This window comes from Stegostoma tigrinum, chromosome 25 (assembly GCF_030684315.1).
Source record: "Stegostoma tigrinum isolate sSteTig4 chromosome 25, sSteTig4.hap1, whole genome shotgun sequence".
In the NCBI taxonomy this organism is placed as follows: domain Eukaryota; kingdom Metazoa; phylum Chordata; class Chondrichthyes; order Orectolobiformes; family Stegostomatidae; genus Stegostoma; species Stegostoma tigrinum.
The window spans coordinates 41,823,121-41,839,314 of NC_081378.1; the positions used below are offsets into that span (position 1 = coordinate 41,823,121).

The 16,194-nt window shown below is 40.6% G+C and overlaps 1 protein-coding gene across 8 annotated transcripts in view; it reads left to right on the forward strand.

Moving 5' to 3' along the window:
* Positions 1 to 16,194, forward strand: part of LOC125463330 (non-muscle caldesmon-like) — a 194,853-nt gene that overhangs the window by 138,045 nt on the left and 40,614 nt on the right. For all 8 annotated transcript variants that reach the window (XR_007249814.1, XR_007249813.2, XM_048554514.2 and 5 more), the window contains 2 exons: positions 6,109 to 6,544; positions 14,104 to 14,225. Coding sequence is in view for 6 of the 8 variants with exons in the window: in XM_048554514.2 (XP_048410471.1) it covers positions 6,109 to 6,544; positions 14,104 to 14,225 (558 nt within the window). In the remaining 2 variants the exon portion in view is untranslated. The remainder of the gene's footprint in view (positions 1 to 6,108; positions 6,545 to 14,103; positions 14,226 to 16,194) is intronic.

Sequence of the window (16,194 nt, forward strand, 5' to 3'; positions counted from 1 at the left end):
CAAAATATTGCAAATGCTGGAAATCTGAAATAAAATCAGGAAATGCCGGAAATATTCACTTGGAAAGGTTGCAGCTATTGAGGGAGGAGCAGAATAATATGATTTAGATTAATAACTCCTTATAAGAATGGGAAAAAGTTAGAAATATAATGAGTTTTGAGCATGTGAAAGAAAGGAGAGTGGGTATAAGAGCAGAGAGATTAGTCTGTGATAGAGCACAAAACAGGAGATATTCAGTAGCAAAAGAATTGGTGGTTCAGGGCCAAAGGGAGTTATAATGGGACAAATGAAGAAACAAAAGGTGCATCTGAGAAGGAATGGATGACAAAATCATTATCAGCTACTACCCCAAAGCATAACATGACAGAGAGAAATAAGAGATAATCTAAAACCTGCAAAGAGAAAATAAACAGAGTAGAGGCAAAGATTGCCATTTGAAATTGTTGACTAAAATGTTCAGTCCAGACATCTGTTAAGTCCCTTATTGAAAGATGTACTATGTTGAGCTTCACTGAAACCACATGGAGGGTGAGGACAGAAAGGTAAGTGTGAGAGTAAAGTGGAGAATTAAGATGTCAGGTGACTGGGAACTCAAGGCTATTCCTGAAGATTGAATGGAGGCATTCCACAAAGTGTAACCCTATGTGCATTTGATTATGCCAACATCGAGCAGTTTCCATTACAAGTTGCAAATACAATCTACTGAAAATGTATATTTCGAACTGAGCTTGATCTTATTCACCAAAGATAGATCCATTTCCAACAGAGGTGGTGGGAGTCCAGGCTGATTTTCCAATGCACTAACTAATGACCAAATCACTGACCTGATGGAGATAATCTACCTCAGCACTAGCTGACAATCAAATCCAAGACTTTCCTGTTCTACATACAGATCAGCTATTTACTTACTTGAGTGAGATGATAGAGAAGCCTATAAATGGTTGCTTTCAGGAGCTAGTGACACATGAATGACTGTAGGTCAGTCTGTGGATGGTTTGGTATACTTTGTCTGAAGTGATGTTACTTCACGCAGATGTTAAAATGTAGTGGTAATTTCGCTAGCCCAGTAATTCAGAAACCCAGGGGAACATGGCAAATGTCTACATTTGAATTCAATAAAAATCTTGAATATAGAGAGCTAGTCTAGTGGTGACCATATAATCACTGCCGATTGTTGTAAAAATCCATCTGGGAAGGAAATGTGCCATCTTTCCCCAATGATTCCTGGTCTCTTCACTGTCCTCCAGGCAATTAGGGATTTGCAATAAATGCTGGCATAGCCAGTGACACTCCTATTGCACGAATAATTTTTTAAAAGAAAATTACTGTCCTGACAGCCTTTTGCATTGTGACCAAAACATGTAAAATATAAAATTCCCACTTAGTCATCTTGATGTGTTGAGTGTTCTGGAATGGAACACGTTTTGACCTTTGCCAGTCCTTAAGCACTGAGCACATAAACATAACATTTGGCAAAGCTGTGTTCCCAGTTTGAAGCCTTGTTACATGGGAGTATGAGTCACAGATGGAGCTGTAACATCACAGTCCCAACTACATTGCCTTGCTGAGGAGGATAAGTGACCAATGTGTCAGAGGTGCAGTGCTGCCGAATTGCCCAGTGAAGTATCCTCAGATTGACTTCAATCTAAAGACAATGTGGGGTTAAATTTTATTCCTGAGCATTGATTATTTTTTATAGTGTGGGATTGATTTGGGGGCAAAAGTGCCATTACATTTTACACAGATTGTTTGGCCCCATTGGTCTGCATCACTGTTTATGCTCCATAGGAGCTTCCTTCCACCTGACTTCATCTTACCTAATCAGTATATCCTTTGATTTTTTTTTGGTCCCTGCACATGCACTTAACCTACATAGCACTTAAATGGATCTACGCTGTAGGAGTTCATAACAGAATCAAGATATCTGAAAGTCTGACTTAAAGAAAGATTAAAGCTTTATACTAAAATGGAAGAGATTTAGGGAGGAAATGGGATGGGATCTGGCTAACATTTTAACTGATGAGTTTACACTTTTTTCAGTTTTTCTTTTATTTCAGTGGGACATTAATAAACCCACCACTTTCACTGGCACTCTTTTTGTAGCACCCATGCGTTTAAGATTAACTTTAGGCCACTGGAATGTTGTGTGTGGAAGATTAATAGATATTGGCAGTATATCAGATCTACCCTAGGTTTGGTTCAGATTCCAAGAATTATAGAGTTCCTCATTTGGGTGCAATCACTAACAAAATGATGTGTTGTTATAAGTTTAAAAATGGAATTTTCATTCAATAGCAACATGCAGAGCCAAGCCATGTCCTCTCAACACAAAGAGTTCCACTGTTAATGAAAATAAAGAGGAATGAGATCATTTCTACCAGCTTTTCTATATATGGAAGATACATGGGGTCCACAAGCCCAAGTATGAACTTGTTGTATGGTATTGCTATATGGTTTGCACCCATTTAGAGAATTGATTTCCAAATCGGTCTAGAAGTGCTAGCACTGCTGTAAAAAAATCACATTGGTTTCAGAATAACTCCCAGAATAGACCTCTGTTCTGGTAATAAACTGTTCTTAAATTTTTAGAAAAAAAAGGTTATTCTGATTCATGATGAACTTTAAATGGGTATGACTCTACTTAACCTTATCAGCCCCTGATCGCTGAACGGGACGGTCTGAAAGTTAACTGGATGATAAAGATTTTAGTTTGGACAAATTAGCAATGTTTGAGTACTGTACATCGGGGGAAGTTGTCTGGAGTTAAACTAGTTGCTCATGTCAAGTCCGTTTTTGGATGGTTTGTAATGGGCTTCATATCTGGAGTTAAACTAACTAATCTAATGGCCATTGGTATTTTCTTCTTGAACAAAATATGCTCAGTTCCATTTAAGATGTTGATAGCATCTCATCTTCGACATTCCTTTCACTTTTATTATGGGAAAGTTAAAGTGTTGAATGTGAGTGACAGCTTGACTTTTGTTTCTGCCATCTGATGATCATGTCCAAAGACCAGTTCTTCAAAATATTTTGAAAGTATGTTAGTAACATGAGGTATCACAAGGGGCTTGGCTATCTGTTGCTTAAAAGTGTTGAAAACACATTGTTAATTATGCCCTCCGTAAATGCCATGATTCTTTATGTTACATTAAGTGTAGCCTACCTCAGAAGTTCTCCCATTATTTTTATTTTGGCAGCGGAGCCAAGGAAATTATACAAATGGTGTAAACACATTTCTATGCCAGCAATGAGTGAGAGAAAATTCTAGAAAAATTGGTGCCCTATGATATAAACTCTGTAGTGACAAATTTACTGGAATGTTACTGTCCATTGATGCATCCTACAGAACCACAGTATAATTTATAATGTTCTGAACTACTCTATCATCTCCCAGCAGAATGGTAACACATTTTTAACTTATTACTAAATGCACATATATATTTATACATATTTCATCTTCATAATGCAAGGAATTATTAAATGTTCCATCAATTAAATTACTGGCATGTGTTATGATTATATATTATCCCATCTCTGCACTTGGATCATCAAATCATTGCACCGAATTTATCACACAGAAACAGGATTTCGACGTCAGAGACTAGGTTTTTCCTTGGAAATGTGAAACAGGAACTGGGGCTATTTCTGCATCCGAAATCCAGCTCCAGTGGGAAATTGACAGAGTTTTGGATTTTCTCCAGTTTGACCCATAATTGATGTGCGATTGATTCCTATTCAGTTACAGCTGATGAGAGTAGGTTTGACTATGTATGTCGGCCATCACTAATGCTGCTGGCTTTCCCAAGGAAGAGGGGTTGTGCTGAAAACTAGTTGTCACTGCAGCCCGCTGTGAAGTGAGCTGTCTCAGGGGAGTCAAAGGGCTGGGGTTGGAGGGAGGTCATCTTCTGCCTCCTTTTGGGAAGGAGGAGACCTTGTCATGTAGCGAGCACACCTCCCATTTCTGTGTCATCCTCCTCTCAGTCCAGTTCCTCCTCAAGCCCTACCTTCCCTGATGAACTGTCCCATCCTGGAGCCTTTAAAGTCCACTGCTGTGCCTTTCCTGTGCAGGTGCCTCCTGCTCATCTCCAGGGGCTTTGATTTGTGAAATTACAGTGCCCACTTCCAGCTGGTGCTTCGGTGGAGGCTAAACAGCCTTGCCCACTATTCCAATGACGACATGATGCCAGGAAGGTGATGCCATTGAAATGCTAATGGTCACAATGCTGCCTTCTCCACAGTCCACGATGGACTTGCTAAAGCTTTAACCTCAAAAGGCTGAGGTCCTCAAACTTTGTAAAAAAATAGAGATTACATTGACCTTTTTAAACCTAACCTTCATTTACCCCAGACTTGGCCCTCGGCTCAGTGCAGCTGTCAAATGCTGGCCATCACCAAGTATGTTGGGAAAGTTACAGGAGATGTACTTTTAATGAGCTCACAACAATGTTAACTGGCTTTATAATAGGTGTGAGCCTAACATAAGGCCCATGGTCTCCCTACCCTGAGGAATATCAGTGAGGCAGAAATGAGAATAAGACCTCTGGTAGCACAATCTTATGGTCATGCTTTGATTTTACTTGCCTGCCTCCATTCCCAGTCAGTCAGAGTCCCAGTCTCAGATCTGTACCAGTATATGTACTCTACATGTGTCTCCTCACATCTTCATTCATGTCAGCCTCTCCATACGCCCTTCTGTTCCTTTCCCGTCCATGTCCTATCCAGCTTCCGAATAAATGCACCGTTGCTATTTACCTCAATGACTCCAAGTGAAAGCAAGCTATATATTCTTGCCAGATTCAGAGTAAAGAAGCTTCACCTGTATTTATTACTGACTGTCTTAAGGCCTGAGGCTCGTTCCCTTCTAATGATAATCACTGACGGCTGCTTAAAACGGTGCTGCATTTAAGAAAGAGAGTCGCTGGTAGAGATCACTTGGAAGGTTATTGATGTAGAATGCTGATCCCAGTAGGATAGCTGCAGGGTGGGACTTTTTCCTGTGTGCTTTCATAGCCAATTTCCTGGATTTAGATTCATTTTTAAAAACAAACTTCTGACACGTTCCGAATAATGAAAGAGAGTTCATCAGTCTAATGCCCTAGAATCCTCTCAGAAGTAGGAACAATACCATTTTCTTTAAGACCTGAACGAAGATTGAGGCCAGTAGCAAGTCCCACAGGAGGAAGTCAGGGTCACTACTTAGCTCTTCTCCCCGAAAGTATGTGCAGCTTTGGGTGACTGAAGTTTTTTGGAGTATTTTTCACCTAATTTTGAATTTACTTTGCTTAGTTTTATGAAGCAACAAACAACTTTGCAAAGATGCACGTTGATATGGATTCAGTTATGGAGGATACTTGTTTGAAATAGTTCTCTTTTTGTCTCTCACCCTTTCACTTTTATATTATATTTTGGTCCAGTAGCATCAGGTAAATGTGTCATACAGTCACTCAAAGAGCACTATATCAACATCAGGACTGGCCTTGCGGAAAATACCAGGAAATCTTTTTAATTAATTCACAGGATGAATTGTTGATGTCACTGGCTAGGCTAGTATTTATTGCCCATCTTTAATTGCCCAGGGGCCAGTTGAGCATCAGCCACATTGCTGTGGGCCTATTGTCACATGTAGGTCAGACCAGGATGGCAGTTTCCTTCCCTAAATGAACCAGATGGCTCCGACAATTAGTAACATTCTCATGTTATTATTACACTGCGAATTCCAGATTTTTAAAAATTGAAGTCCTATTCTACCATCAGCCATGGTAGGATTTGAACCTGGGCTCCCAAAACATCGACTTGGTCTCTAGATTAATAGTCTGGTGATAATACCACTAGGCCATTCCCTGTCCTTATATTTGTCATGTCAACATGGTAACAACTGCATCGTATACATGGGAAATATGGCTGTGTTTGGCCAAATCTGGCAGGAATGTTGACAAAACCTGGATGAATTGTTTAATCAATTATAAAGAGTCAGTTTGGCTAAAAAGTGAATTAGCCAAAGGGTATGGTGTATTTAGGGAAGGGGGTGCACTTTAAAAATAGTATTTAGAGAAATTAGTATAAACGTGAACTACGAATATGATAACAATAAATTCTTTTCTAACATAGTGCAATGGATGAAGAAACCAAAGTTTCGAGAACTCAAACTCTGATGGATGAAGATAATGATATTGCAGAGCGGCTGCAGAAACGAGAGGAACGACGCCAGAAACGTCTTCAAGAAGCCATGGAGCGTCAGCGGGAATTTGATCTCCCAGCGAAAGAGGAAAGCCAAGACATTTCAAAGGAAATCCGAAGAAATGAGAGGGAGGTGGAGGAGAACAATCAGTGGAACAAATGGCGGCAAGAGCCAGAACCGGAGCCTGAACCAGAAATGGAACCGGAACCTGAACCTGAACCTGAACCAGAACCTGAGCCAGAAATAGAACCGGAACCAGAACCGGAACCTGAGCCAGAAATAGAACTGGAACCGGAACCGGAACCAGAACCAGAAGAGGTGATGATAGTGAAACAGGAGATTGAAAAGCCATACCAAATTGAAAAGGTAAAATGAGCAACACTATGAACAAAATGCCAGCTATCACTTTCAAATATATTTCCCACAGCTCAGATTTTCTAATTGCATGATTTTATTGAGATTTCAGTTTGAGTGTTTGTCTAGAAATAGGACAGATGTTCCAATTCGTATGCCCATGAGAGCATTGGGTCACGTTGGATGGACAATCTGATGGGGAAGTCACTGCTCTTGTATTGTAGGCCACCCAGCTTTTGTTCCTTTAACCTGATGGGAGGAAAATCAAAATGGCTTAGCGTCTTTACTTACTAAATCATGGGGAGCTACCCTCTGAGTCTGCAGTTGTGGTGTTATAGCCACAGGGACCTGGGATCCAGAAAGCTAAGTTCCCATGCTGTTAATTGTTATTCTGCAGGTGGGCTCCCAAGATGTATTTTTATCTCTCCCTGCACTACACCCAGGCATCCCATCCCTTTCTTGGCACAGAGGCAGGGAGGCTAACCTCAATCTGTTTTCAATTAGCTAACAACATGCTCTTTAATTTCAAAGTGGCTGTGATTTCAGCACTTTTCCGTCTGACTCTGAAATAATGTGCAATTAATTTATTCCCCTGCCTTTGACTGCGCATTGCAACCCCCTGTTTGTTAATGCCTGTGCATATTTCCATTCTCTGCACACTTCCATATTCAGTGCCACACTGGGTAATTTGTGTTACAGGCCCATATTCTCTGCATATTAGATTAATGCGAAAGAACTCAATTTAGTTCCAACCATTAATGGGCAGCGGTGAGAGGAAATGTTTATCCTATCTGTCTGGATGGGATTCAAATTGAGCTCCAGCTTGGAAGAGCATTGCTGGTGCGAGACGATCACTCATTACTTTCTGTGCTTGTAATATATTGTTTTATTTAAAGTTTGCTTTAGGATTTTGCCAGATTTCTCTCAAGATTGAAACAGTGGGGTAGAAATTCACCTTGGGCAGAATTTTGATGGGGACTAACAAAAGTAATAACTTGTGTTTCCATTTGCTTCCCCAAAGTTAGATGGTAAATGGTCTGCCAGTTCACTGTCACCCAAGACTGTATAAGGGTAGAAATGTGCCTTGGGTGACAGTGACCCGCTAACTTTGGAGAAGCAGATGGAAACACAAGTTATCATTTTTGTTAGTTCCCATCTCACAATACTGCCAGGTGAATTCCTACCCCTATACAGTCTGAATTTGGGGAAATACAGCATAGATTTCATACTAAATAAGATCAGCGGAGGGTGTGTGGCTTGAAGTAGAATCCTCTTTTTGTGACCAAATAACTTTGTATCTTTATCTCCATGGACTATGAGGAACTACCCTCTGAGTCTGCAGTTGTTATAGCCACAGGGACCTGGGATCCAGAAAGCTAAGATTCCAGCCAAAGTTCTTGCTGTTGATTGTTATTCTGTTTTCATTGTGTGTACAAACTCAGTGAGAAGAGGTTAAAGGACACTCAACACCAGTGAACAGTTAGTCATCATTCTCCTTCTACCAGACCAGGTCATTGGATCTGAATCCATGTTAGAAGGAGAGGGAAAAACGCATCTTCACTGATAAGACTACAATTATATTGTACAAAATGATAAAGTAGGTATTATAACAGCCATGACAATAACCTGAGTTTGTAGGGCCCAGTAGCTACTGTTACGATAGGGAAATTGCTGAACCCCTCTGATAGTTAAACCAAAACATGAGTCCAACCTGTAATGATGGGAGTAGAGGTTCTCCTGTAATAATTACCCTCAACACCCAGAGAAATTCACCTTTCTCCACATAATCTATTAAGAGTAGTTACAAGAAAGAAAGAAAATCCCTGATCTCCACTTTACAAGTAAAAAGAAACAATTTATTTATCTAACCCAACAGTGACCAAATTAACATAATTACTAACAAACTGACAATTCCCTCCTCAGGCTACTAACTACCCCCTAATTGGTCTAAATTTTACTGGAAAGCTGTTTAAATAAAGACAAGACCCACTAACATAAACCCAATTAATAAGAAGCAATAAATTATAACTTAATCTCTCAAAGTTCGCACAGACTGTTTTCTGGAATATTCTGTTGTTTCTGGTCTCTTCACAAATACCTTTCTTGTGTTAATTCTGCTGTCAGGCATGTTTTATCTGAATAATTTATTCAATGAAGACTTTAAGCTAAAATACCACGTTACCTTTGATTAGTCAGATGGGCTGCATGGTACTAACTCTCTCTTTTTGATGACTGACGGTTTCTTTCAGATGGCAGTTGGCTTTCTCCAATTTTCCAAATACCCTCATCTTATATACCTGTACTGATGTAATCAGATTCTTATTATTTGATTAGTTTCAAGATGTTAACACTATCGGATTTAAATTCAATTGTCTTTTTGTATCTAGGTGCTTGGTTTAAAATAATTGGCCAAATTCAAACTTGTTGTCTTGGAGCAAAATGCTGCTTGGCTGCCCTATACAAAATGTTTCCATTCGGACATTCTCTGTGCACCTGCATTTATAAACGACCAAGCACAGATAAAGCACAAACTCTTAAAGTGACCACGGCACTCTTTTCCCGATGATCATTTTTACCATCAAATTCTAACTTCTTGCCTTCCAATTCATGAATATGCTACCCAACTTTGTAACACGACCATTTAGATTTCTTTACCAATTTATTTGGAAAGTGTTTTGTCAACTCCTCCATCCTGCTGCCAATCCCACAGTGGTCCTGTTGAGCCCCCCAACTCTGCGTCCAAGGCAGTGACATGTGTCTGTAGTTGGTGCCGTATTTTGGAACTGTACCAGTTTGCGGCTTCTATCGTCTGTAAGCGATTGGAACTCTCTGAACCCTGTGTACACATATTCTCACACTCTGGACAGGGGGACAATGATCCTAAAGATATCAAGAGTAGTTTATTTAACAGGAGTGAAAGGAGAGATGTTAGAAGCAGCATGGCAGCACCCAGATAGTGAACAGTAAATAGCTCACAGAGAACATTCTCACCTATAGTTTTAACGAAGAGGAAGTTTGAGGCGTTTAAAATAAACCACTAACGGAAAGTCAACATGAGGGCAAATTCATGTAAACTTAACAAAAGTCCACTTTAAACCTAAGACCTATGCTTATGGTTTAGACTGAGCCTAGAACCAAATATTCATAGTTATATTTAATTCACAATCCCAATTTTTCAAAGTTACATAGAATGCCATGAACCTTGTACTGAGAAAATTGAGCATTTGGGCAATTGAGCAATTGACCTAGCCAGCATTTATGTTCGACAGAAGTCTCCTCCTACTCTGTCTAACATTATCATAATATCCTTCTACTTATTTCTCTCTCATGTTACAAACAAAAGATTATTTTATGTCAAAAACAATAACTAACTTTTCTGGGTCCTTTAGTTAAATAAACATTACTGTCATGTTTAGGTGGGTCCAGTAGGCTCATGTAATTTCATTTTAAATCTTTCTCCCTTTCTAAATACACCTTTCCACAGGTGAAGCAGGCAGCAAAGAAGGCAAGTGATATGTTGGCCTTCATCACGAGTGGTTTAGAGTACAGGAACCAAGGATGTGGTGTAGCAGTTGTACACAGCCTTAGTGAGGCCACACCTGGAATATTGTGTGCAGTTTTGGCCTCCTTTTCTGAGGGAAGGATGCTCTAGCTTATTAGGGAGTGCAGTGAAGGTTTACCGGGCTGATTCCAGGCATGGCGGTTCTGACAAATGAGGAGAGGATGACTAGGTTGGGATTGTTTTTGCTGGAGTTCAAACGATTGAGGTGGGGATTTCATAAAGATTTAGGAAGTTCTAACAGGATGAGACAGGGTAGATGCAGGGAGGACATTCCTGATCGTGGGTATGTCCAGAACCAGGGGTCACAGTATGAGGATTCGGCGTAGATGATTTATGATGGAGATGAGGAGACATTTCTTCACCCCAGGAGGGGTGAGCCTGCGGAATTCATTACCACAGGAAGTAGTTGGTGCCAAAACATTGAATGTGTTCAAGAGGCAGCTAGATATAGCACTTGGGGCGAATGGGACCAAAGCAGGATAAGGCTATTGAGTTGGATGATCAGTCATGACTGTTGAAGAATGGTAGAGGAGGCTCAAAAGGCTGAATGGCCTCATCCTGTTCCTCTCTTCTATGTTTCTATGTATTACTTCTGGTAGAGAGAATTGTTGAGGTTGCTGGCACTGGGGAGGCACAGGGAGAATGGAAGGGCAGTAGAGCATAAAATTAGAGCTCTGCCATAATATAGAGCAGAAATATTAGATTCCAGTGAAAATATGCTCATAACTGCAAGAAAATAATTAAAAAATAAACTGTTATGGACTTTGGCAACCTCGCAAGAAACTAATCAACTGATGACAACTAAGAATGTACTCACTGAATTATATCAGGAACAAAAACCGAAGTTGCTGGAAAAGCTCAGCAATTCTAGCAACATTTGTGAAGAAAAAGATCAGAGTTAACATTTCAGGTCCAATGACCCTTCCTCAGAAATGTGGAAGGGTCAACCGGACCCGAAACATTAACTCTGTTTTTTTCTTCAACTTTGCTGCCAGACCTGCTGAGCTTTGCCAGCAACTTCTGTTTTTGTTCCTGATTTACTACATCCACAGTTCTGTTGGGGTTTTTTTTCACCGAATTATATATTTAGGTCTTCCATTTTTTCTCTTGTACTTTCCATATAGTTTAATGATTTTGAGTAGCACATTAAGAATGTGCTACTCATCACAATTTTGCCCTTAGTGTAGCTAAATTCTCATAATTTTATTTCTGCCTCTGAACTGAAACAAGATGACCAGGCAGTTTTTTTATTCCATCAACGTACAAGAATGTCTTCATGAAACTCAAACCAAAGTCTAAGTATAATTGAATGATTTCAATCTGGAATGCTCTCTGTTTTAGTCCAGGAATATGAATAGGAGCTATTAGGAAAGACTATTTTAGTCCAGAACAGACTTACTGACCTGGGTCAAAATATTTTCAGTCCAGATGTAAATTGCTATCCTAGAGTTAATACTGCATGCATATCATGATGAGGAGTTTGAATTCTGCACATACTCTCATTGCGTTTGTCTCCTTCCATTGTTTCTACTCCTACAACTGGGGTGATTGTAATCCCTGGAACAGTTAAAGGGCCTTACAGTGACTGCATCATTACCCCTGTAGGCCAAATCCCTGTACACTTTCAGCTCCTGACTTGGATGTAAGCTGAGTCTAAGTCTGTTCTCCAGTTTTTTTTGGTCTGAATTAAATAGTTTCACCCTTCAAGTGCTGACCATGGCAGCCTCACATCAGGACCCCTATGTGGAGAAAGTGAGCAGGATCATGGGGATAGATGGAAGCCATACACTGACTTATTCTTCTTGATAGAGGAAAGAAAACTGAAGCCTTTTGTGTTGAAAGTCTTAACAATCTTTGCCGTGTAAGTTCTGAAAAACCCACAATTTATAGAATTTTTTCCATTTATTTTTGCCCCAAAGAAATTACTTCTTGCAAACTACTTAATTTGATTGTGTTTGCAGTATCTACCTTCTGAATTTCAATTGACTTTTCGATTTTAGTTGTGATTGAATTGTCACAATTGCAATTTGTGACTTCGCTTTAACATGTTAACCATGTTACCATTCTGACAACATAGCGCTCGTTAACCACTACACTGCATACTCCGTTTAAATTTTAATGGAAGACTTGAATCCATAATCTGGCTACAATGGAACAAAAGTTCTAACCATCACCTAGGCTTCTAAGTTTTGTTTTCTGAATTTATTCCTTGTCTAAACTGCTATTATGACATTATGCTATAGAATGGGCACAGATTGACCAGGGCATAGGGAAAGGATGAAGGTAAAATCTAATGGTTTGCCTACTGCACTGATAAGAATTGTAAAAGTATACACAGTATTATTCAGTATGCCGGTAAGACACCAGCACTCATTGATCTACAATCTTGCTTCTTTTAATAAATTCGATATTTAGACGGCATGATCCAGCGATAGAATCATGTCACTACAATATGAGACTAATATCACTAAAATGAAGAGTGCTGCCAACATGCTTGAATTATATGGTTACCTCACAGTCACAGGCGAGCTCATAACAGAGGTGCAGTGTTCACTTCTTGTGCAGTTAATTTTTAATGTTCTGAAAGGACCTATATGGTATCAAATATCTGGCATGAGAGACAAAGAGCTGTTATGAGTTGGATAGCTGACCTGTTATGGGTACTTCAGCTGCTTTGCAATTGTGCCAGTTTTCTAGCTGCATGGTAGGTATCATCTAGACAAAGTCAACAGTTCATTTATATAAGATAATAAAATGTGAGGCTGGATGAACACAGCAGGCCCAGCAGCATCTCAGGAGCACAAAAGCTGACGTTTCGGGCCTAGGCCCTTCATCAGAGAGGGGGATGGGGGGAGGGAACTGGAATAAATAGGGAGAGAGGGGGAGGCGGACCGAAGATGGAGAGTAAAGAAGATAGGTGGAGAGGGTGTAGGTGGGGAGGTAGGGAGGGGATAGGTCAGTCCAGGGAAGACGGACAGGTCAAGGAGGTGGGATGAGGTTAGTAGGTAGCTGGGGGTGTGGCTTGGGGTGGGAGGAAGGGATGGGTGAGAGGAAGAACCGGTTAGGGAGGCAGAGACAGGTTGGACTGGTTTTGGGATGCAGTGGGTGGGGGGGAAGAGCTGGGCTGGTTGTGTGGTGCAGTGGGGGGAGGGGATGAACTGGGCTGGTTTAGGGATGCAGTGGGGGAAGGGGAGATTTTGAAACTGGTGAAGTCCACATTGATACCATATGGCTGCAGGGTTCCCAGGCGGAATATGAGTTGCTGTTCCTGCAACCTTCGGGTGGCATCATTGTGGCAGTGCAGGAGGCCCATGATGGACATGTCATCTAGAGAATGGGAGGGGGAGTGGAAATGGTTTGTCTCTGCCTCCCTAACCGGTTCTTCCTCTCACCCATCCCTTCCTCCCACCCCAAGCCGCACCCCCAGCTACCTACTAACCTCATCCCACCTCCTTGACCTGTCCGTCTTCCCTGGACTGACCTATCCCCTCCCTACCTCCCCACCTACACCCTCTCCACCTATCTTCTTTACTCTCCATCTTCGGTCCGCCTCCCCCTCTCTCCCTATTTATTCCAGTTCCCTCCCCCCATCCCCCTCTCTGATGAAGGGTCTAGGCCCGAAACGTCAGCTTTTGTGCTCCTGAGATGCTGCTTGGCCTGCTGTGTTCATCCAGCCTCACATTTTATTATCTTGGAATCTCCAGCATCTGCAGTTCCCATTATCTCTGAGTTCATTTATACAGGTGGTTGTTTATCCTGAAGGAGTACTACCTGCTGAGACTGTGATGAGTATCCTACTCATATATTCTTGATGTCATGGCTGCTTCTTGCTTGATAATTGACACTCGCTAGCTTTGTCACTGAGAAGTCATCAAAATAAATTGTACCTTTGTGATGCTTCTAGTATCATCATCTGGGCATTGCTCCAGAGCACTGAATCCGACTGGTTGTAATACAACATATTCGTGAAGAATCAACCTCTTGACTTTGTTTTTAAAAACTATTGCAGAAAAGTGAGATATGGAAGGAAGAAATTGTTGAGACGAAAATATCCAAATCGGGCCCAGAGAACGGGGAGGCTCTTCATGAGGAGATCACACAGAAACATACAAAAATGGAAAGAGCAATAAGGTAAGTGCAGATGTATTTACATCCCTATACCTTACCTTGTCACTGAGACCCTGGATGATACACTCGGAAACAACGTAATGTTTGATTCCAGTGACTCCCATTTTAATTTTCTTTTATAAGTTCGACAAATAGCTGCATCTGTTTAAACATGAAATCAATAGCATAGTGTAGCATCGCCAGACTGGTGTGAAGTCATAACACTGTTAGAGTAGCTGAAGTCAGCCTTCAAAAATGCAATTTTCTGCTGATTACACACATCAGTTTTTTTTTTCTGATTCAAACACTTTGAATGCTTTGATACGTCAAAGTCCCCACATTGGCTCCGTGGTAACAAATAATGCTGATATTATTTATAGTACTGTGGTTTTGGCAGAATTTGAAGAATTCATTGTGGAGATGGATAATTTAGAAGAATTGCTATTTTAGCGAGCGTTCATAGATTCTGAGAGCATGTTACCCACTGGTGCTGCAGCTTGGCCTCATGATATTCTTTCTTGACTGGAGCAGTGCTGTGCAAATCAAGACCTGCTACTCCCAGAGTTGTCGCAAAAAGTAAAGATTGAAAAAGTACGACAAGTTTCCCAACTTACCCCAAGTTTCAGACTTAGGTTGACAGAAGGACCAGTGCAGGTTTTACAGACTAGGAAAGGACAAGGTGCCAGAGTAACCAATGACATTGCCATCTCTCCTTATAAAGGATAGATTTTATCCCCAGTCATTGCACCTTGTTAATGTCCAAGGAGTGATTCATTGAACATAACAGAGTATGTAGACACTAAACAGACTGGGACAATCACATGAATTGTGAAAATTAAGGGTTTATGAAATAAAGTATTTACACAACATTGTTAGCCACCACTGTGTCCTTAGTAGAATTTTCTCTTCCACTTCCCTCCCACTGTGATGCACATACGTACCCTCTCTGCAGATGGCCTGGAGTGAGTCTCCAAGTGATCTCCTCAGCGGGAATTTTACAATAACCAGGTTTAATCAGCAAACGGAGGGTTCGCTGCACTACCAGAGATGATATTTCTCAGCAAAAATGCCAGCTGTCTCTCCAATGAAATAAAAACGTCACGTGGCACTTTTTGATGACGGGGAGTGATGATTCCTGCCCACTTCCCCCATGTCCTGGCCTTTATTTGAACAAATATTTGTGAAACGGACTATCTGAACTTTTACCTGAATACAGAGCCTTGCTATGAGCAAGCTTCCACACTGTTGTTAAAAATATACTTCACTATCTGTAAAGGTGCCACACAAATGCAGAAGTTTTCTTATTATCAAAGATGGGACTGTATTGACACTGTTATATTTTCATTTGAATGTTTATACCAAAGCAGTCCTGTTGAACTGAAAGGTAAATGCTGAGATTATATCCTGTAAGTGGCACCTCTAAACCTAAATGGAGCATGGTTCAGATTTTGGAAGGCAACATTATAATTCCCATATCTCCTTGGAAAAGGTTTCCCCTCTGGAATGCTAAAATGTACCTTTATTGACGAAGCTCTCTGATATAAATACTAATCAAGAATAGCAGCAAAGTAAATGTTCTTTTTTAAATCAGTAATTAACCATCTTTTATTTGGAGTGGAAATCCAAACTGTGGATCCAAAACATGAAAATTGCAATGTAGGCTTTTCAAAGTAAAATTGATTCATTTTGGAGGTGGAAGTCCCTCCGGAGTGAGCCTTCCCTTCGCCTTTTCACCTGCCCATTCTGTCGTCTGTCTCATCTCTGTATAGCCTCCTGTGTTTGAATTTGTTGGCAATCTTAACAGGCTAAAGATTTACTAAACCTAAGCTCAGAGAGTTTAAAGCACTGCATATTTGATATTGACTTCGCCTGATTTAGGCTTGCCTGTTTTGGCTGTATCAAATTGAATTTGCATAATAGAAGCACAGTGTATGAATTGAATCTGCCATACAAGATAGTCTTTGTATTTAAAGCATTTTGCAAACCCCCAGGT